We start from the raw sequence: 23,714 nt of genomic DNA, 5'->3' as shown, positions 1-23,714 counted from the left end.
TATTCTGTATGTGATATCAGACGGTTTAGCTCTGTAGTGTTTTTCTGGTGTGACTTTTTGTTTATAGGCATATTTTTTAAAGAAAACAAAAGAAAATGCCAGCACAATTAACACACCTTCTTGAAAGCATCATGTTGACTCATGGACCAATGTATGGTATGCTCCGGTGAACAAAATAATCATACGCAATGAATGCCCCAGATGATCCACTGTGATTCATTCTCTTGGCCCAAGAAGCCTGAACTGATGCAGTACTGTCATTCCTGACTGTGGGTGCTGAAGTCCCCCTGAATCATGTGGACTTGTTGACGCTGAGTAATGGAGGATGGATGAATCCAGAGCAGGTTGCTATAATTATGCCTTCTTACATAAACGCTAATAAATGCAGTCCTTTTCATAGGCTGGTGGCACGGGGCAGATGCTCCTCTGGGAATTCTGGCATGCAAAAGGTCTCGACCCTGCAGTGCACATGTAAAAGGCCCCCATGGGTCACTGTAATTAACTGTGATGTTCTGACACGGCCAAGGAAAGTGTCGGTGCTGAGCTTTAATGAAATGTCAGGCGGAGGCAGTTTAAATAGGGGGCAGGGAACAGGTGGCCGGCACAGAGGAAACCACAAAGGAACAAAGGTCCCTCCGAAACAGCCTGCAACCATGAGTCAGTCCAGAACTTCTTCGGTTCTGAACTTATAATTACAGTAATTCAAAAGAGAACCCTTTGCCATTTGAGTGTATTTTTGCAGAAATCCTCTCTCTAGAGAGATTTTATTGATATATGTACTGCTACATGGCATAGTGTAATCTATTTGAACTCTATGGGGAGCTGTAATGTTTACTTTCTGCTGTTAGGATGGAGCTGGAAGAATTCTCTTGTTACTCCCTGCCTGTTCTTGAACTGAGTCTTTTGAGTGTAAATTAGATATTCCTTGAAGATCTCTCTGCTACTGGAAGTCCTACAAGAATGGGGAAGGAGGGAACAAGGGGGCTGAGTGTGTCATTTGGGGATAAGTGAAGGATGGTGGTGTAGCCAGCTCGGAGTTAGGAAATACAATGTCATATTTACCCTCCAATGGAGCCATTTTCTTCAGAGGGACAGATCTTGGAAATCTGGGGGTCAATTGTAATAGCAGGAGAACTCCAGGTACCAGCTGGCCATTGGCAACTGTACCCAGATTTATGGAGAGAAGCGGGAATTGTTTGCTCATTCTCTCTGTATTTTATGACCATCTGTCCTAAGCTTCTTCAGTTCTGAACTTACAATTACAGTAACTCAAAAGAGTCTACTTTGCCATTTTAGTATAGTTCTATAGAAGTCCTTCGCCTTTTTGAGAGTTTTATTGATGTATGAGTCCTCTGGGAATGCACAAAACATTCACGTATCCCGACCTGGAAGCCGCACATAACTTTAAATAGAATCATAGAATCATAGAGTTGGGAGGGGCCATACAGGCCATCTAGTCCAAACCCCTAGATGCATTAAAATAGATGCATTCCTTTTCCAAATTCAATTGTTTGTTAAAGTCTGGTTCAGTGGAGTTAGTCCCAAAATTCAAATTAGTAATGCCAAAATGTTTTTTGTCATAGTCAGAATATGAAAAGCTTCTGCCCCTAAAAGTCATGAAGTCAATAAGATAAGTAAGCAAAATGTGGCCACACGGTAAATTAAACAAAAAAGATGAGAACAGACATCAGTGCATTGCTTTTAAGAAAAGAAGCCCAAATGATTTTCAAATCAGGAATCCATTCCAGTGTGAGTCTTAATAATGAGCTAGATTGGGCATGCAAGCTCTAATAGTTTCATGTTTTTCTGAATGGTTGCAAAACAACTTGTTAATGAAGGTCAGTTTTACCTCTTATGCCCTTTTTATGCCCTTTGCAATGCTGATTTCTTTGGAAATTTTTAAGCAAAGGCTAGATAGCCATCTGATGGAGAGGCGGATTCTGTGAAGGCTTAAGGAGGGTGGCAGGTTACAGTGGATGAGCGATTGGGATGTGAGTGTCCTGCACAGTGCAAGGGGTTGGATTAGATGACCCATGAGGTCCCTTCCAACTCTATTATTCTATGATTCTAAGAAGGTTTTTATAGCCTGCTCGGAGGCCAATAAAACAGTTTAAAAAACAACCAGTTTAGACCGCTTTATTATACTACATGAGCCTCCTGTGGCGCAGAGTGGTAAGGCAGCCGTCTGAAAGCTTTGCCCATGAGGCTGGGGGTTCAATCCCAGCAGCCGGCTCAAGGTTGACTCAGCCTTCCATCCTTCCGAGGTCGGTAAAATGAGTACCCAGCTTGCTGGGGGGTAAACGGTAATGACTGGGGAAGGCACTGGCAAACCACCCCGTATTGAGTCTGCCATGAAAACGCTGGAGGGCGTCACCCCAAGGGTCAGACATGACTCGGTGCTTGCACAGGGGATACCTTTACCTTTTATTATACTACAATCGTTGTTCTGCATTGAATATAGTCTGTTGAAAAATTACACTGCAATGCTTTCTGCTTGGAACAATTCCTAGCCCTGCCCACTGTAGATTTGCCAAAGCCACTTGCTAGACTCTATTAGAAACTCAGGAATATGCTTTGTTCTCTGATGCAGTCACTCATCTGCACAACCAAGGAAGCTCTGCGTGACTAATAAAGCGCCCCAGGCAGGCAGGAGAGAAATAAATTGCCTTTTAGCCGCTTTCAGAAACGACGATGAAGGGACGCTGCGAGCAAAAAGACAGGGTTGACCATGCAGAGCAGAATCATTTTTGCAGAGTAAATCCACTCTCCTGTGCAGAGATCAGAAAAACCACAATGTTTTCAGCTTTTCCATCATGCAAAAGACAGGGGAAATTATGCACTGGGGAAAACCTCACAAAAACTCGGCAAAAACCCCACAAACTCCTCCACCCCATTTTCCGCATATGGCTCCATTTTCCCCATGGAAGCCCCACGGGCACTGTTTTTGGATGCATAAACATTGCATGTTTTTTCCCTCCTCCCCTGTATATTCATCCACCAGTTGATGAACAGACAGCCCCTTTCTGTTTGAATGAATGTGCTAAAATAAGCATCTACTTGATGAAACCTGTACAGAAGAAGAGGGTTTTTGTTTTTAATACCCCGCCTTTCACTGACCGAAGGAGTCTCAAAGCGGCTTACAATTGCTTTCCCTTTCCTCTCCCCATAACAGACACCCTGTGAGGGAGGTGGGGCTGAGAGAGCCCTGATATTACTGCCTTCCCTTTCCTCTCCCCATAACAGACACCCTGTGAGGGAGGTGGGGCTGAGAGAGCCCTGATGTTACTGCTTTGTGAGAACAACACTATCAGGGCTGTGATTATCCCAGGGTCACCCAGCTGGCTGCATGTGGAGGAGTGAGGGAATTAAACCTAGCTCACCGGATTAAAGGCTGCCACTCTGAACGACTACACCAAGCTAGCTCTGCCTCAGCTCTCTCAACTACACCAAGCTGTCTTAACTCTCAACCCTTGGGAAACCAGCTATAATTGACCTCACCTATGTTGAAGTTTGAACGTCTTTGGAGAGCCTTCCTGCAGCTTGATGGGCAGAATCACCATTTAAAAATAGAGCATCCTAATGGAAATGAGCAAATAACCTCTTTACCCAACTGTAGAACTAATATTACTTGTAGACTACTGCAAAGGGAAAATTTCTATATCTTCTCCTCGGATACGCTGACACCTAGTGGTTTAAATACTGCATGGGCTTTCTAAATTTGGCCCTTTAAGCGTGTTTGTGGACTACACCTGCCAGGCTCTATTTTTAAATGGTTGTAGTGAGCAATTGGGGGGTCTTAATTTGGATCCTCCACGAAATCTTTATAAACCTTTGGTCAATGGATATTACAAGGTATATTACTAAGGATATTAAGTTATGGCTTGGCATACTTGTTAGGGTAAATGACTGTTGTGTATTATTTTTTAGAATTGGTTAAGTAATATTTACGTTGTGAAACTGGCAAGAAAATTATTTGTTAGGGGGACGTGTATGTGGAATTCTTTGTTTTGACTTTGTGGTTTCTAGATCTGAAAAACATGCATTATGACATTATTTATTATGTCAATTTAGGGCCAAGTTACTAATGAAAAGTGGGTGATTTGAAAATGGTATTGTAAATCCAGACTCTGTTTAGGCTTGAATTTTGATGCAATAAATTGAGCATTAAAGAAGTTTATTTATCAGCTTTTGTGTCAATCCTTCTGCTTTGCTCTTCCACCCTTTTGGATCGGCTGGTCTTCATTTGCATCCTCCAGGTGGGGACTGGAGATCACCAGGAATTACAACCAACTTTCAGAGAACAAAGATCAATTCTTCTGCTGATTTTCTCCAAGGCACAGGCAAGCTCTGCTGCATCGGCCCCAGTGGTCTGCCCCCAGTCCCTAGGGCAGGGCCCAGCAGCAAGTCTCCTGGCAAGTTAAAACAGCCAGTCCCCCTCTAGGCCCAATGCTGGGAATTAAAAACAGCCAGCCTTAGATGTGCCAAGGTCTGGGGAGTCAAGACGGTGAGAGACTGCCATTATGTTCTGCTTGTGAAACTCTCGCTGCTTCAGATCTCCATCTCCGTCCTTCCCCTTTCTCACAATTATTCAAAGGCAGTTCCAGTGTTTTTAAATTACTTTTGCAGTGGAGGCAGGCAGAATGTCAACCAGCTGGGTCGTGGCGACCGGCGGTGCCCTGCCAACGGGGTGTTACAGGGCTGGAAGTCCCACTTGGCAGGCACTCTGGGCAGGAGGAACAGGCTTCCACCACCCGATGGATTTCGCCCAAACAAAGGCTGAATTGAAAGCAAATGTGACGCTTTACAACAGAATTCCTGCTTTGCAGTTTGGACATCTTGCCTTTTTAAGGCCTGTGGCGGAAAACCAGCCATTTCCCCGTCACTGGAGACTCCAGGCTGGGGGAAACAATACAAATCCACCGGCTTGGGTTATGTTTCTTCCTATCATGAGAAAGGCACACATCCTAAACAGAACAGGAGGTATTCCCAGGAGCCTGGCACATTAAAATTATGTTTCAGAATGAGGTGGTGCCCACTGGCCCTACTCCCAACATCCATGTTTTCAGCTGAATGTTGGCAGGCAGCCCCTCTGCATATACATATCTTCCACACAATCTCTTCCACACAGTCAAGACATCTGCACAGAGCAGCATGCAGCAGAAGCGATCTGTCTTTAAAACTGTGTGCTCCCAGCTGTAGGTTGAACTTCCCTAGAGCAGGGGTAGTCAACCTGTGGTCCTCCAGATGTCAATGGACTACAATTCCCATGAGCCCCTGTCAGCGTTTGCTGGCAGGGGCTCATGGGAATTGTAGTCCATGGACATCTGGAGGACCACAGGTTGACTACCCCTGCCCTAGAGGCTTCTGTGCACCTGTAGCTAAGCCTGCGTGGAGTGATGGAAGATGGGGTCCCTTTTCCAGCTGCTGCCAATGAGTGTTTTGAGAAATGGACCCTGATGCTAGAATGGGACACCATGAAATCATGGTGTTAATTCATGGTGTAAATTTTCCTGTTAAGCCCCTGACTGGTCATCAACCCTGTTGCCATCCTAAAATTCAGCATACCATTGGCCTCACTATTGATTGGCATTAGAAACTGATTGTTTCTAATTATTAGGTCCCATGTGGGATTTTCTAATTTAAAAATTCCATTGCTTTGTCTTACCCTTTCATCTTGACCTCTTGTTTTGCTGGAATGCTGTTCCATTTGGATTCTGTGAGTCTGACCATTTGAAACTCTGCATATGCTCTGTGAACTTTGCAACACAGCTTATAACCTTTGCTTGTGATTATAACCGGTTAGAGAGAAATATAAAGTCTTTTGTTTTCATTCACTGCTAGTGTTGACTTTGTTTTGTGCACACTTAATAAACTCAAAATACATTTTGAAAATCTTGTCCATTCCTTGAGCGGGCCATAAAGGACCCCCCCCCCCCACCATCTAATCTTTGTCATTCTACCATTGTGTTTTGCTGAGGCCTCTGTTCTGAACCGGACTGAGACACCTTGTTTAGCTCCCTCATAGACCCCAAAACTGCCTCCGAAATGTCACTTTGGGTAAATTTGGAATGCAGCCTTGTTCAGGATTTAAAGTGACTTGCAATTAAATTAATGAGAGATGCAAAAACAGTAGAATGTGAAAGAAATGGAAAGTGTTCACCTGCAGAAAACATACAACGCGCATTAACACAAGGAAATGGCCACAATGAATGGGGTAGGAGCCTTAGAGGGTGGCAGCTTGCTGTAGAGGCTGGACACTCCCTGGGATTAAATTATTCTGCCACTTAGGAGAGTACTTGGGTCATCACCCCTCGAAGAACACGTTCCTGTCATTACGGCATGATTGGAGAGGCAATTAATCAAGGGTTAGTGCACAGGTATGCGGAGCCTCCACTGAGCCAGAGGGGGTGGGGATATCAACCAGCGTTACAAAGGAGGGTGATATTCCCATACTTCTGAGCAATTCTTGTTACATAAGAGGATTTGTGCAGCTGATCTTCATCTCTGCTGTTGCAAATTACAGCCATTTAGAAGGGTTTTAAAGCGACAGCAACCACAGGGGTGAAGAGCCAGCACGGTGCAAGGCAGGGGTGGCCAAACTGTGGCTCTCCAGATGTCAATGGACCACAATTCCCATGAGCTCCTGCCAGCCCAGGTAACTGTTGTACATGGACATCTGGAGAGCCACAGTGTGGCCACCCCTGGTGTAGTGGTTGGATACGGGAAACCCAGTACCCAATGTGTCATGGAAGCTCACTAGGTGACAAACTGATCTCATGCCCAAAGATCCATTTCCTTGGGAGAAGTAGCAGTGTGGGAAGGTGACAGTGCTTCCCTGCTTTTTCCTCCCCCCTTCCCCAGACTCCATCCTCTCCAGGATTCACTCCCAAATCTCTGGTGTAGAATTTCACTTGCCATGGCACTGCCTTCTGTGGAAGAACATTGCCCCACCAGCATTTAAAGATTGTTGTTCCTTCAAGAAATCTAATGTGGTTGTTTTTCTTGATTGCAGGCGGTGTGGCTAGTACTAAGCTGAGCTATAGAAATACTGCAAGAACATGATTTCTGTTTTAACACACTGATCCCAACTCCCATCTGAGAGGGAATTTCATACTTTGTGTTGCTGAGAAATGGACTGTTTGTTTGACTAGACCCTCCAAAGGACCTTAAGAGCATTAAATGAAAATAAATTAACAATCCGTGGTCCAAAAGAAGTATGTCTGGTTTCAATCAGGCCCAGGACATTTTCTGTTCTGGCCCCGACCTTGTAGAATGAGCTCCTGGAAGGGATAAGGGCTCTGACAGAACTGGTCCAGTTTCACAGGGCCTGTAAAACGGAGTTTTTCTGCCAGGCATTTGGTTGGGACCAATGAACATCTAGATGAGTTAACTAAACATCATTAGATTCCCTAGAGATACCCTCCTCAAAAAATCAAGAGACTCTTTGTTTTAGTCTGCCCATACAGTTGACTGATTTCTTTTAGGTTACGGTATTTTAAATTTTATAACTGTTTATAAATTTGCTGTATGTGTTTTCATCATTATGTTGTAAGCTGTCCCAAGCCGGATATGCTGGGAGAGGTGGGATGTCAGTCAGTCAGTGTGTTTACAGACTGTTTTTGTGCTAGACTCTGACCCATCCAAAATATTTTGGACCCTGATCCCAAGCACCACTCAGGTTGGCTTGAAAAACCAATGGGGTCGCCACAAGTTGGCTGCGACTGGATGGCACTTTCCATTACAAATGCTCATAGGCCAGAATATTCACTCTCCCCCACCATCCTCTAAGGAAAGATTTGTGTTTGTGCTCAGAAAAATGCTCCTTGGCTCGCTTACTTGAGTAATCAGAATTACACAATCAGAAATAGCCTTGGGTAAGTGGTAGAATCATTCTCTTCTTGTAAGGCACTGTAGATTTTAGTTCGACGGAAGTGTGGAAGGCGGACCCCTTCCACACTTGGCTTCTGGTAAAACTTAGTCGTAGTGGACCGTCTTTTCTTTGGGGGCAAGGGATTGAGCCTTCTTTCTCACCCTGTGGTTCTGTGAAAAAAGAAGATCATGCCACCACTGTAGATTTTAGTTCAACCTGTTGCTGATCGTGTGTGCATGTATGAAACCTCTATACAACCCCCTAGTTATAATAGTTTTGTAGAAGCTTGAGGGGGGGGGCGGACCCCTTCCACACTTGGCTTCCGGTAAAACTTAGTCGTAGTGGACCGTCTTTTCTTTGGGGGCAAGGGATTGAGCCTTCTTTCTCACCCTGTGGTTCTGTGAAAAAAGAAGATCATGCCACCACGAGGAACGACTAGAATCAAAGAGTGTTTTTTAAGGAGGACAGCAACAGTGACCAGGCTATGAAATTCAGCCAGGGCAGTTTGGAAAATGAGCTTGTAATATAATCCCCTCTCAGTCAACTGAGCTGTTGTTTCCAGAACTGACAGTTAAAATAAAATAAACTTAACACTCAACGTGATACTCTTATAACCACACCTATAATCCTTTTGATTTAACCGGTAAACAGCATGTATCTGGGGTGGGAATAACTCTTTCTCACCCTCGTCATCTGGGATCACCAGCACCAAAACATTTATTTAACACACACACACGACTATGAATTAAGGCACAGGAAGTAGGTTTTGGACCAGGAAACTGTAGATGCTGTCTCAGAGGGTCGAGTCCCCTGAATGTGGGAATGTATGATTGCGTGGTGGTCTAACCTTATTTTGGGGTTCAGAGCCTTTAAAGCAAACACAATATTTGTTGTTTGAGTCACAACAAGTCACAAATAAGTCACAAATAAAGAACCAGCTTCTGCCTAATGATTTATTAAAAAGAAAATCTCTGTTTTGGAAACTTCAGAGGTCATGTTAGTGACTCCAGACTTTCAGCTCTACCATTTCAACAGTGAGGACTAGAGACTTACTTGATCAAACTAAAACTTAAGTTTATGTGATGTTGTTGAAGTCTTTATGAGTTTGTAATTTGAGTGAATCCATATCCATTCCATATATGCTCATAAAATTCATGGAAAGACAGAAAATGTATAAGGCAGAGTTTTGTTTGTAGCTAAAGAGAAAGGAAGCAGAACAACGTATGGTAGAGAAGAATCACTTACAAATACCCTTTTGGTGTCTCCGGATCTTACTGGAGGCTCTGGACTGGGCCAGATAAATTGGCACTCTTTCTTCCAGGGAACAAAATGTAGCTACTGCTTTATTTTTAAGACTTTGCCCCTATGCCCCTCAAAGGAGCCTACGCTTAACACAAAATCTAGTAAAGGTCCCTGGCCCCAGAGAGGTGAAACCGGCCTCAACCAGAGCCAGAGCTTCTTCTGCCCTGGCACCAGCCTGCCAGAACACTGTTCTGAGCCCTTTTCTGCACCAGGAATCTGGCCCTGTGCAGCACTCATCCAGTCGTAGGGCTAATTTTTGCTTCTGGGTGATATTGGTGATGGCGGATGTGGTTCCAAGCTTGGTGCAATGCAGGCCCTCATTTGCCCCATGTTCCCTTGCTGAGGGGAGAAGGAGGGCCTGCATCGCATCAGGCCTTGTACCACCCCAGACCGGCGCTGATGTCATCTGGAAGCGGAAATTAGCCCTGCAACAGATGAGCATTTTGCTGGGCTGGATTCCTGGTGTGGAAAAAGTCCCAGTGAGAACAGGGCCTTGCAGGACTTAAAACACTTCCACAAGGCCTACAAAGCTGAGTTGTTCTGCCAGGCCTATGGCTGAGGCCCACGGAACATCAATGCAACTGGCCTCCCTATGCACTATTGACTGATTGGCTGGATTTATAGGCTGCCCCTCTCTTACAAAAATCTCGGGACCACATGGGAAATCCATACATATGTAGTTAAAGCAGAAAAAAACATAAATAGATAAAATGGATATAGGAATAACTTCTAGTCGCTACAGAGTACGTCGGTATATTGATTTATTCCCCCCTCACTTGAGGAAGGGTGGAAGCTCGTAGCCTTTCACATAACAATATTTTAAACGTAAATTGTTTTTCATAATTTTAAATGTTGAGCAGAATTGTATTTCAGTGTTTTAACTGAATGTATTGTAGCACTGTAAACTGCCCTGAACCTTCGGACAAGGGCAGTGCAGAAATGTAATAAATATTCATTTGTTCAGTTACCAGGATGCCCAATAAATCCTTTGGGCTTCCCTTCTTGCATTTTTCAGTCTGGGACCCCTTCAAATGGGCCAGGGGCATGTGGCCCCCATTGAGAATGGCTCCTCTGTGACATGGTACCCCATTGAGGTCCCCGCCCTTTCTAGGCTCTGCCCCCAAATCTCCAGGAATCCTCCAACTTGGTTCTGGCAATCCTACCCCCCACAACCCCCACCAGTGGCCAGGTGTTGGTACCTGGCAATCCTGGCTTTAGGTGAAAATGTATTTATTTATTTAATAGGCAGACCACCATTCTCACTGAAACTTCAGCTGGATTTCAATGCAGTAATAATACACACAAAGAGAACTATGTGCCCGAACAACTAGCATGAGGCAATAAAGAGGGATTAGAAGATTTGAGAATAATGCAGTGAAGCGTCATATTACATACAGTAAACAGAAAAATAAAGGTTGGGTTACAGAAGCAGAGAACACTGCAAGGAAATAACGGCAAGATGTACACAATGAAGAACAACTTAAATTCCACAAGCATTCACACCAGCTTTATCATTATTACAAATGTATTATTCACTTTATAAAGATGCTCTCCGAAACCGTTCTAGTTTACATGCTGAGATGAAAGTTTCTCAGCCTCTGAATTCCAAGAAGCAGGCCGACCACCTTGAGGTTCCTCAATCTGCCTCGTGGCGGCCATTTTAGGTCCAGGGTCAGTTGGCCTCCATGGTGAACGCCTTATTCATTCTGCTCAGCCCCCTGCATGAAGCAAGAAATCCTCTCTGCCTGGCCTGCTGTTTGTTCATCTTCTGAGCAGCATGCCAGCCAGAAAAAGTTGTGTAAGGGTTGGAACGCCAAAATCAGAGACCCAGGTGTGCGCGCAAGTGTGTGTGTGCAGTGGTTGAGAGCGGCAGCCTCTAATCTGGTGAGCCAAATTGCCAGCTCTGGGTTGGGAAATACCTGGACATTTTTGGAGTGGAGCTAAAAAAGGCTGGATTTCAGATGTGGGGGAGATGTCAGTGGGGCATAACACCGTAGAGTCCACCTTCCATTTTGTCCAGGGGAACTGATCTCTGTCACCTAGAGCAGGGGTAGTCAACCTGTGGTCCTCCAGATGTTCATGGACTACAATTCCCACGAGCCCCTGCCAGCATTTGCTGGCAGGGGCTCATGGGAATTGTTGTCCATGAACATCTGGAGGACCACAGGTTGAGGATCCCTGACCTAGAGATCAGGGTAATCCCAAGAAATCTCCAGCCACCACCTGGAGATTCTCCTTAGTTGACAGGTCCACCCATGGATTGGGGACATTGCAACAAAACTAAGTCACCTCTGAAGAGCAGGTGCTGATTTTCAAAGGAACAGATTTATTGGGAGATTTATTGGGAGATGCCCTGTAATGGGAAAAATGGGGAAAATCAAGATAATGTACTCCCCTCATACCTTTGCAGTTTTGTAGCTCCCCCCCCCTTTAGAACTTTAATAGACATCTGTGTTATGGTAAATAAATATTTTAAAACTCAAACATGAAGACTGCAAATGTTACATCCCTACTTTACTATCATGTATGTATTAAAAAATAAGTGTTGAAAAAAGAAAAAGAGAAAACTTCTCTCTCCACACCTAGGGTGCAGACACAATAAACCTCGAATAAAAGGCAGAGAATCTCACAAAGGTGGATGACCTGTAAATGAGCAATGCACAGATCATGTTGGCTATGCTCCTATCCTTCTAAGTATGGTGACATTCTCCCTCTTCTCATGCACTTCTTAAAAAAACCAAGAACACAGCATAGAATCTGGCTTGCTTGCCCTCTGTGCACACAGCATCATGTATCATGGAAGATCAGAGGGGAGAGCCAAGCGTGCGCGTGAATGTTTGCGTGTCTGACGGCTGGCTGCCAGTTTTCCTTGCACTCTGTGCCAGAGCAGCTCAAAACTATGCACCTTTGCTATAATCTTCACCCTCTTCCCCAGGAACAGTTCTGTTAACCCATCAGACCCTGACTGACGATGCCAGATCTTCAGTGAGGAGTTCCCTATATGGAGGAAGGAAGAGGAGGGAAATATCATCCTCTTCACACATTTGGAATCTGTATTTGGGTTATTCATTTTTACCATATTCATTTTTACCATATTCAGTAAAAATAACTCTGGGGTAAGAGGAATCTCTTATGGAAAAGAAATTTACTTATGGAAGAGGGAAGAGGGATTTGTTTATGGAAACTACTTTAGACCATTTATGCACTGAAGATTTCATGCTGTGCTGCAGGCTGGAGTTTTAGTCGTGGCAGATTGCCCCACCTCTTCCTGCACCCATATGGGGGAGCATTTGGCCTGGAGCACCTCATCCACCCTCCATTTGTGCTCCTGAGCAGGAGCTGGGGCAGTGAAGTTCCCAGTGCATAAATGGTCTTAGTGTGTATCTTTTGCCAAAATGTTTTAGTGGATTTGCATAGCTACCACTAAAGATCCTATTTTACAATTGAATTTCCAGCAAATTGGAAAAACTGATTTATATATCAATGATAGTTTCTTTGGTGTCAAATAAAGTCTATAAAGCATTTTGTAATAATTTCCCTTTTGTTTTACACAATTAGAGAATCTGGTGCTTTTGCCCCATGATTTTTCCCAGTCCTCTAAAAAAATGTCATGGCCAATGTTATTAGCTCAGCTGATCATGACCTCTTTTATTTGTTCAGGTTGTGAATCATAAACTAGTAACCAACTATACATCACTTTAATCAATTGTTCATCCTTTTTACAGCAATTTTGACGCAAGATGATCCCTGAAATTCAAATTCAGAACATTGCTTATCTATATTCAGTCTGTATAATACTTGCTTATAAAAGGACCAATTGCACATTACTCTATCAACAAATATTTCTTCCCATTTTTTAAGCCTAATCTGTACATTGTTCTTCTCCAAGATATTGTCATATTTCAAAAATGCTTCCTGGCTTAAAGATTGCTTGCTAAAAAGTGCCTCATGAGGTGAAAAACACATAGGCATATTTCCAAATAGTACCTTCTTATATCTCAACCATAGTGGTTTCTAAATTCTCTACTGACTTTCACATCATTGTAATCCAAATATGCTTGTCATCCAAAAATTAAATTCTGGCCTTCTAAATTCAGTAGGTGTTGATCTTTGAACAGTATCCAATCTCTTAATCAAACAAAGATAGCATCTTCAAATCATCATAATAAAGTATGATGATTTCATCCCCCTCATTCCCCACTATCACACAGATTTTTAAATTTTATTTTGGTTTTTTTCCTTTGACAAAAGAATTGTCTGGACAGTCTGACTCTCAGAAGGTGTGTGGGACATATACCTGCTGTGGAGTGACTTGGTCAGGGCCCCTTCCCTCTCTCTTCATTGTTCGACGAGGTGCGCCAGAAGATGTGTTTCACATCAATAAATGTTGTTAGAATCTTCTGCCACTCCCAGAAAGATTTCTTTGACATACTAATGGGCAATGTTTGGGGGGGGGAATCAGTTTAGGAAATATCACCATCTTTACTGTTGTTATTCTACCCATTAGAGACAGTTGAAGGTTCTCCCATTTCTTCAGAAATAAGTTTATTTCCTTCCAAACTCTTACATAACTATTTTCAAAGAACAAATGGTTTTTATTAGATATCAATCATATATCTATGTCTAAATATTTGATCTTTTTTTGCGCTTTTATTGATGATTTTTCTGAATCTTCCACCTGATATCTTAACATAATCCAGTTTTTTTGCTCATTGACCTTGAAACCTGAAATCTTCCCAAACTCATGTGGTTTCACAAATAACGGTTTTGTAAATGTTAAAGGAACCTCTATACAAACTATTAGGTCATCAGCAAATGCTGACAGTTTATATTCCTCTGATTTCACATTCAAACCAATAATTTTTGCATCTTCTAAAATATATCTAAGCTCTCTAGACACAAAATAAACAAAAGAGGGCAACCTTGTCTTGTTCCCTTACCTACTATACACTTCTGTGAAATTTGGTTGTAAATTTTATCTCTTGCCACCTGATTGTATAGATTCACCTAAGTTAGAAAACTTTCCCAGTGTTAATAAGTTGTAAAGTTTTCAGCATAAAAGACCAATAGACATTGTGAAAGTCTTTTCTGCATCAATAAATATAAGTGCAGCTTGTTTCTCAATATGTATATTCAGATAATCAGTAATGTCAACTACTATTCTCACATTATCTTTCAGATGTCTTTTGAATTATCTTTAAATCTGAAATTACTTTGTCGTCTGCTTTCAGTTGAGGTATGCATTTTCCCTTTCTCCCCATAATTTTCTCACTAAGCAATTACCTGATTTATTTGCATTTTCAAAAATGTTTAATTTTTAATTTTGCAAATTTAAGTTTGTTCTCTAATTCAAAAACTAATAGCAGTGAGAGTTGTTTATTCAATATTAATTTTTGTAATAGCTCTTTATTGTTTGTCTTTATTTAACCTACTTCTAATTCTCTAATTTCCTCCTGAATTTGGTTTTTTAAATAAAGTTGTTAGTATGTTTAAAAATCGTGTCATCACTGCTTTCATTGCTTCCCAAATTATATTCATTTCCATGTCTTTTCCACAATTGTCACTAAATAAATCTTAACTCCTTTCTACATTTTCCCAGTATCCCTTGTCTATATAATAGCTCACCATTTAATCTCCAGATTCAGGACTTATCAATATTCTTAATTTTAGTCAGTACTGCATTATGGCCTGACACATCTCTTGGTTCAATACTTGTTTTAGTAACTTAACAGGCAATTTGACAGCCAAATCTATGTCTATTCTATAAAGAAATTTGTGCCTAGCTGGAAAAAAAAGTGAAGTCCATGTCCTCTGGAATTCTTATTGTCCACATATCTAAAATTTTAGTGTTGTCTATTTAAAAAAAAAGTGGAAGATAGGCTCCCATCCAGATTAGTTATATTTTGAGGATTTTAAAAATCTAGACCAGGAGAAACAACCCATTAAAATCTGCCAATAAACACCAATTTGTACCATCCAACTCAGTTATCTTATTTCTCAATTTGACAAAGAATTTATGTTTAAGCACATTTGGAGCATAAATAGCCAGTATTAAGGATTTAGTCCCTGACCAACTGATTTCTACAAGTATATATATTCCCAACCTATCACTTAAGATTTACTTCAGATCCAAGGTTGCTTTGATATTCTTTTCTTATCATTTGATATGATTTCTTTTCTTATCATTTGAAGAAACAAATCCCTTACCTAGTTTTGGACATATTAACTGTCTAGCTTTAATTCTAATATTGGTCTTCTGTAAAGCCACTATATCTAACTTCTGTTTTTGCAAAATATGGTTGAGTTTCCTTCTTTTCTGTAGACTATTTAACCCGTTCACATTCCCGGAAATTATATGAAGGTCCAACATCTTATTCTGTAACTAGTAAAAAAGCCCATTGTATGAAGAAGACAATGGGCGCTAGCAGGTGGGGACCAGAGCGAGCGGCAGGCGAGGGACAGAGCGAGGGACAGGCTACCTGAAAGAGGAGGCGGGCGGCGGCTCCTCGGCGTCTCGTAGTTTTTGCCGGGGAGTCCCAGGTGTGGTGCGCTGGGCTGTGGCGGCTCCTCTGCATTTTTTTGTTCTTCTGCGGCTTTCCCGGCGGCTCCATTGTGTTCTGGGGCCATGAGGGCAGGGAGCACCCAGCAGCTGCGCTGTGGGCGGCTGCCGGGGCTCCCAGGGCGCCGGCTTGAAGCGGCGAAAGGCTCCTCCAGGGGTTTTTTTTTTCTGCTGCCTCTCGGCTTGGAGCTGCGAAAGGCTCCTACAGGGTTAATGCTTTTCTGCTGGCTCTCGTGGGCGTGCCGGCTTGGAGCTGCGAAAGGCTCCTACAGGGTTTTTTTTTCTGCTGGCTCTCGGCTTGGAGCTGCGAAAGGCTCCTACAGGGTTTTTTTTTCTGCTGGCTCTCGGCCTGGAGCTGCGAAAGGCTCCTACAGGGTTAATGTTTTTCTGCTGGCTCTCGTGGGCGTGCCGGCTTGGAGCTGCGAAAGGCTCCTACAGGGTTTTTTTTTCTGCTGGCTCTCGGCTTGGAGCTGCGAAAGGCTCCTACAGGGTTTTTTTGTTCTGCTGGCTCTCGGCGGGTGCTCCCTTGCCAGTGCCTGCTTGGGCCGGGATGGACACTTGGAGGGGCCAATCAGGAGCCGCTTTGCGGCTCCTGATTGCACCCCTCCGAGTTTTTATCCCGGACCGGTCCCGCCCTAACTCCTCCCCACCACCCCTTACTCCTTTATACAGTCCGTGGCGCCCGTGGCGCCACGGGCTGTGTACAGATTATCCAATTAGGAATAAATACAATCTATATACCTTTTGAAAAGAGAGGGTAATTATATTTCTTCGGTGTCTCCGTCTAGTAGGAATTTCTTATTATTTTAAAGGAACTCTTTAGCTTGTTTTACTGAGGTAAGCATGATCTTTTTGATTCCTAGTTTTTCAATAATCACCCAGGAAATTGATCTGATTCACCAAGACATATAATCCATCATTCAATGTTATAAAGGAATTCACACCCGTCAGATCTTGAGATACCAGAGAAGCTTTGCAGGAGACAAATACTGTCAGTAATTTCATCCAATGAGATGGGATTATGCCAATGATACAAAAACTTTCTTTTTAAATGCCTGGCTCTACAGATCAAATGTAATATTTGATCTATAGTGTCAGGCATTTAAAAAGGTAGTTTTTGGTAGCACTAGCATATCTTAATAGACAAGGTGTCCCTTGCTATGTCATTATACAATACTGTAGATATCTAATGACCGTACGGACATACAAAAGGTTCCCCATTGTGTGAAGGAGAAAAGAAGAAAATCAGCACCGGCCTATGTCAGAGGAAGGCGTAGACATTGTTTGAAGATGGAAAGTTTCCAAATTCCACAAGATCAGATGGGGAGGGGGGAGGACTGGCAATTGCCCTGACTCCGCCCACAAAATCCTTCCTAACTATACCTGTACTTATATAGAGAGAGATCTGTTTGGCTGTACATTTCCACAACATCGTCTTAGCATTTATCATCACCGCTATTCCACCTGCCACTGCCTGGACATGAAGAAAGAAATCTATACCATTGCTTTTGCACGTGCTGTCTTTACCGAATTTTTGGCCACCTTGATTTTTGTCTTCTTTGGCTTAGGTTCAGCCCTAAAATGGCCTTCAGCATTGCCCAGCATCCTTCAGATCTCCCTGGCTTTCGGCTTGGCCATCGGCACCATGGTCCAGACCTTTGGCCACATCAGTGGTGGTCACATGAATCCAGCAGTGACGATCGCCTTCTTTGTCGGCAACCAGATCTCTTTCCTCCGGACTCTGTTTTATGTCGTGGCCCAGTTGGTGGGGGCCATTGCTGGAGCGGGCATCCTTTATGGACTGACTCCTGCTAACGTCCGTGGCAACCTGGCAGTCAACGGGGTAAGCATTCATGGGGAGGGTGATTTGTTCCAAAGATAGTTGGGCGGTCTAGCCATTTGTGTGAGAGATAGTCAGGCAAGCCAACACACTCAATGCAACTACATCTCAGCTGAGAGCTGAAAGTCAGAGGCTGCCACTCTGTATTTCTGACAATGTAGATTCCGCCTACACGCTGCTGCACCACACGTGTGCGCTAAGGATATATCAGGCAGCTGGCTGGCTTGACAGGTAAACTGTGCAATTTACAAGGTGGGGTTTCTCCCCCAGGCTTCTCATATCCTAAGGGGGTGAGTGAGTCAATCAGAAGGAGAGAGGGGAAAAGCAAAAAAAAAACAAAAAAAAACTTTAACTCCAGCTTTTTCACCTGGAAGAGGAGCAAAAACAAAAGATTTGGGGTGCTTATATATATTGTTTTTTCTTCTTTGGGATGGGAAAGGGGATCACTTGGACCTACTGAAAATGGGTGTAGTTCTGGTGCCTAATTTGTATAGATCGGATTGTGTACTTAGGAGAGGTAGTTCATATAGGGTTGCCAGGTCCTCCTGGCCACTGACACTAGGTAGGCGGTGGGGGGAGGGTTGCCAGACACAGATTGGAAAACTGGAAATTTGGAGGGAGGGCGTGGAGCCTGGGGAGGACAGGGACCTCAGTGGGGTACAATCACATACACTCCACCAATCAAGGCATCTGTTTCGTCCAGGGAAGCTGATTTCTATAGTCTGGAGATGAGCTGTGATTCCAGGCAATCTCCAGGCCCCACTGGGAGGCCGGTACCCCTAAGTTCCTAGCTGAAAAGGAAAGTGGAAGTACAAAGGCTGACATTGCAGGGCATGGCACAGGAGGAGAGGCTGTTGTGGCTCTTCCGTTCCCACCTAATGCCAATCTCGGAGGTCAGGGGATCTCTGGAGCAGCATTTAATATAAACAAACATACTATGGAAGGGAGGACCACACAGAGACAAAATCCCCTTGAATAACAGAGGTGCTTTCTGCATGAAGGTCCTAAACATATTTTCGGTGGGCTTGATGCAACATTTTAACATGCACTGACTCCAGATTTGGTCCCATAGGTGCATTTTCATAAGTCATGAAAGGAAACTTTCGGCTTTATTTCAGAAATGTGGTAGCGAGATCAAATCTTGCTGATGGGCTTGCAGGCCAGGAAGGTCTAGGCTTCTTCCCCCCTCTCTTGGTATTTGGGCAGAGTCTGTGCATGAATAGAAGCCTCTTTGGGTCCAGGTGGGTCTGAAGCAGCAGAACCAAGTTTGAGTCCAGAGGCAGCTTTATGACCAACAAAGTTTTATTCAAGGTATAAGCTTTCAAGTGTAAGCACACGTCTTCACATACAGATCTCTGACAAAGGGTGCATGCACACGAACACTTATACCTTGAATAAAACTATGTGAGTCTTAAGGGTACCACTGGACTCAAAACTCTTTTGGCGTTTAGATAGAGGTGGCAATCCATCCAATAGAGAGTGAAAAGCACTCAAGGCTAGGGATGCCAGCCTCCAGGTGGGACTTGGAGATCCCCTGGAGTCATCTTCAGACTACAGAGATCTGTACCCCTGGAGAAAATGGCTGCCTTGGAGGATGGATTGTATGGCACTATGCTCCACTGAGATGCCTGTCCTCCCCTGGCTCCATCCTCAAATTTCCAGGTGTTTACCAACGTAGATCTGGCAGTCTTACCTGGCTACTCCCTACCAATGGTTGGGGGGGGTACACATGGTTACCATATTTAAGGCCACTGATTCTCTGATGGACTGTGGCCACAGTTGGATACAATTTGATGGCACTTTCTACCACCATACAGACAGATTGATAGTGATGTGATATTGAGGGCCCAAAGGTGAGAGTTAAATGCAGAGAGTAAAAAGGACAGAGAGATGGAATTCTGCAGGAGTCAGACTGAGCCCCTTTCTGTTACCTAAAGTGCGGGGAGGGGAGGGGCAGGGGACGGGGATATTCCAGTGTCCTGTTTCAACCAGCTTAGAAATGCACCTGTTGCTTTAGGGTGAAGAACGGCACCCCCACCAAGCTTGGAAGTGCCCAAGAGAGCCAGATAATGTGGCTCTCTGCCTCAAAAGGCTTGGAATGCACTGACAATCACTCAAGGATTTTGCATGATTTTTAATTAGCACCATACGGCCTTGAGGATGTATCGTTAGTTCCCTGTTCTGAGCAATGTGGAAGGGAGTGATACAAATAAAATTATTACTATTACTATTACTATTACTATTACTATTACTATTACTATTACTATTACTATTACTATTACTATTACTATTACTATTACTATTACTATTACTATTACTATTACTATTACTATTACTGGAAGGTGAGTGAGAGTTGCTTATCAACCGAAGTTTATGGAATGGCGCCCTAAGCCTCCCTCTTTTCCTGTCTTCACAGCTCAGCAACAACACCTCTGCAGGACAAGGGGTGGTGGTGGAGATGATCCTCACTTTCCAGCTTGTCATGTGCATTTTTGCCTCGACTGACAGCCGCCGGCGTGGCAATGTGGGCTCCCCGGCCCTGTCTATCGGATTGTCTGTCACCCTGGGGGCCCTGGTTGGGGTGAGTGTGGCAGCTCTGTTACTCTCCCTCACATGTAGGTCTTACCTTTGTTTCTGCTTGCCTCAGAAGCCTGATGTGATGATGGGGGCACCACAAAGGGAGAAGTTCTTAAAGTCCCCCTTATAGAAGAGGTTGATTCCTCATTCTTCCACATGCAGCCAGCTGGGTGACCCTGGGCTAGCCACAGTCCTGATAGAGTTTTTCCCCCCTAAGAGCAGTCCTGTCAGAGCTCTCTCAGCCCTACCTACTTCACAGGGTGTCTGTTGTGAGGAGAGGAACAGAAGAGAATTGTAAACCGCTTTGAGCCATTGGGCAGTGAAAAGTGGGGTATACTGTTGCTGGGAGAAGCAGTTGTCAGAACACATCTAGTTTTGTTTGCTGCACACATTTGCTCCTGGGGTATACCCAAGAACATTGTTTAGAACTCTTTCCAAGATGAAAACACATTGATGGGAATGGAAGGACGAATTTACTGCCTACATTATTCAGAAGGAAACAGGGACTGTGATTGGCCTACGGCCTAGTCCAATAAAGTTTGACTTTGACTGTGATTGTCTGACATATGGGCAGGGGACAATAACAAATGTACAGAAAACTTTAAAATGTCTAACAAACTGTCCTTCCCTCCGTAGATCTATTTCACTGGCTGCTCTATGAATCCAGCTAGGTCATTTGCTCCTGCTGTTGTCACCGGCCGATTCACCTCTGCTCACTGGGTAAGACACTGGCCGTGTAGGGGCCACTTCAGAGAATACATGCCCTAAGAATCCACTCGCCATTCTTGCACCACCAACATTTTGCAGAGGCAAAAACAAAGTCCAAACAGACAACAAAAGAAGGGGTTCTTAGTGCTATCCTTTGCAGAACTCCTCATTAGATCTCAAAAGCTAAGCAAGGTCCATTAGTATGTAGATGGGAGGCCACCAAGAAGTCCAGATTTGCTAAACAGAGAGGAGGTGATAGCAAACCACCTCAGAACCTCTCTTGCTTTGAAAACCCTATAGAGTTACTTGATAGCACTTCCTGCTGGGCACTAAATCACATAAAGCATCATTCAAAATACTGTTATGAACAGATACACCTGTAATGCCATGATAGTAGAGATGGTCAAGGGACTCAGATAATGGCTGCCTTACCATGTACTGTCTCTTTTACAGAACCCTTGCATCCGAGATGTTCACAATGGGCACTGGAGAACCAAAACATCTGTGAGCCAGTCTGGTGGATCATTAGAGCAGGGATTCCCAACCAGGGTTCCCCCCATCTGACCTCCATTATTTCCTATGACGAGGGAAAAATAAATTCTCTGCTCTGTTTGTAAATTCACATGATAGGAAATAATGGCTGCGGAATGGTGGTACCTTCTCTGGGTGCCCCTAGAACTGGACTCCCTGGTCCAATCTTTTTGCAGCCTGGGGATTCTTTTGAGGAGTGGCTGCTGCAGCTACAGTCCAAGCTTGGTGCCTATACTTCAAAACCCCACCCCTCCTGATTTCAGAAAATACAATTCCCTTTTCTTTTGAAGTTTAAGCAGTTGCTTGTCCAAATCCACAAATAGTGCGGAATTGCAATCCTTCAATTTGAACAAGGTCGATTCGGCCATTCAAACATTGGGGAATGGAAATTCAGGTTGGATTTGGCCAATTTCTGCCCCAATCAAGATTGATTTGGGTACTTTTTGGCAAAATCAAACCGCACACCCCTAGTTGCCAGCTCTAGATCGGGAAATAATCTGGAGACCGGGGGTGGAGCCAGAAGTAGGCAGGATTTGGGGTGAGGAGGGTTTTCCATGGAGGACAATGCTATGGAGTCCCCCTTCCAAAATAGCCATTTGCTCCAGGGGAACTGATCTCTGTCACCTGGATATGAACTGTAAAACTGGGAGGGTCCCACCTGGGGACGGGGATCCTTACCTCCGAGCCAGATGGCTTACTCTTCCTTTTTCCCTCTGCAGAACTCTCTCTCCACCCAGAGAACTATTTTTTCCCAGCAGGGTTGTCCTTTCTCTTAGAGCTCTCCTATGACTCTCCCTCTGGAACAAAATACCTCTCCCTCCCCCCAACTCCAATGGAAGGTCAAACTAGTGTTATCAGCTCTGGGTGGTGAAATACCTGGAGACTTTGGGAGTGAAGCCAAGAGTGGGTGGGATTTGGGCTGGCAAAAGACCTCAGGGTTGTATAATGCTATGGAGTCGCCCCAACAAAGCAGCCATTTCTCCAGGGGAATTGATTTCTTGAGGCTGGACATCATCTGTAATTCTAGGGGATCCCCAAGTCCCACCTGGGGACTGACAGCTCTAATCTGAACCGCTAGCCGAACAACAGCCTCCGTGCTCACAATCAGCAAATGGGACATTAGGAGACCCAGCATGGTTGCTCTGCAAATCTGATACAGTTTCCCTGAACGTCTTTGAACGTTGGCTAACTCTTTCCTTGACTTTTCTCAGGTCTTCTGGGTGGGCCCCATCTGTGGGGGCATCCTGGCTTCTCTGCTTTACAACTACCTACTGATGCCCCACTCGATGAATCTGTCTGACAGAGTGGCCATTGTGAAAGGCACTTACGAGTCGGAAGAAGAGTGGGAGGAGAAGGAGAAGAGCATGGAAATGTCCTCCCCTTGACCGACAGCGCTCTGGGCAGGATGGGGAAGGCGATGAGCCAAATACATACTGACTGCGCCCCACAATCCAAAGAAAGAGGCACTTCTGCCGGTGCCAGGGGGCTGAAGAGGGGGAACGGGGATAGACTTTATTTGTGTGCGTGGCCATCTTGAGTGTGTGGCTGCCTGCCTCTGTGAGTGCACAGGAGAAACCAACACACAAGAAGGGGCTGTTCCAGCACAGCCCGTTTCAGGAATGATGCATCCCAGCAAACAACGCCAAACAAGGAGGGTTGGTGACCTCTTGGGACTCGCAAAAGAGCAGGAGGGTTCTAGAACTGTTGTCTACGTTGGGACCTTCACATTTGCAACTGAGTGTTGTTGTAACTCTCCTAGTTATTTGTGTTTGGTTTTCTGTCATCTGAATGCTGTATATGCCCTGGGCTTTCAGGGCTTGGGGGCAAACATGAGTCTCCCAAGGCTGGTCTTTTCTCTTATACCTAATGATGCTTTCCATTAGCTGTTTTGTTTTTAACTCGTCATCCATTTGTACCTACTACATAGATACTAAGAAGACATTTAAGGAGGAAGTTTCAAATGGGCATATCAAAGAGGGCAATTTCCCAGCCGTTTTAAGTCTTGACCTTGTGAGAATTTGTGTGAGACCCTACAGAGACAACCCTGCCTCTAGAACCCTGTCCTTACTGTGTGTTCTTTCCATCTGCATTTGCTCATTGTGGTCTGGAATAAATGTCAACAAAGTGGAGAGCCTTGCTTTGACTCAATGCCCATCTTCTGTCGGCTCAAACCAGCACAGCGAATTAATTTCCCATCAACTGTACATAGACCAAAAGCCCTTGTGAAGTCCAAGGGATAGTTCTGCAGCTCTGGCCAGCTCTTTGATGAAGAGGGAGAGGAGAAAAAGACAGATAAGGGTGCCAACGTGTGGTTTTAAAATATCAGT

At 44.2% G+C, this 23,714-nt stretch overlaps 1 protein-coding gene across 2 annotated transcripts in view; it reads left to right on the top strand.

Annotated features, from left to right (window-relative positions):
* Window positions 1-23,714, top strand: part of LOC143833287 (aquaporin-5-like) — a 32,249-nt gene extending 8,535 nt beyond the window's left edge. The window contains exons 2-5 of one of the 2 annotated variants that reach the window (XM_077328904.1): window positions 17,300-17,574; window positions 19,988-20,152; window positions 20,785-20,868; window positions 22,599-23,713. In XM_077328904.1, the coding sequence (XP_077185019.1) occupies window positions 17,300-17,574; window positions 19,988-20,152; window positions 20,785-20,868; window positions 22,599-22,772 (698 nt within the window). In that variant the 3' untranslated portion in view covers window positions 22,773-23,713. Of the gene's footprint in view, window positions 1-17,143; window positions 17,575-19,987; window positions 20,153-20,784; window positions 20,869-22,598 lie in introns of those variants that run through there. The other variant, XM_077328903.1, reaches the window with a different exon arrangement.

This window comes from Paroedura picta, chromosome 3 (genome assembly GCF_049243985.1).
Source record: "Paroedura picta isolate Pp20150507F chromosome 3, Ppicta_v3.0, whole genome shotgun sequence".
Taxonomy (NCBI): domain Eukaryota; kingdom Metazoa; phylum Chordata; class Lepidosauria; order Squamata; family Gekkonidae; genus Paroedura; species Paroedura picta.
The sequence above is the reverse complement of the archived record's forward strand: the minus strand, read 5'-3'. Positions and strand labels throughout refer to the sequence as shown.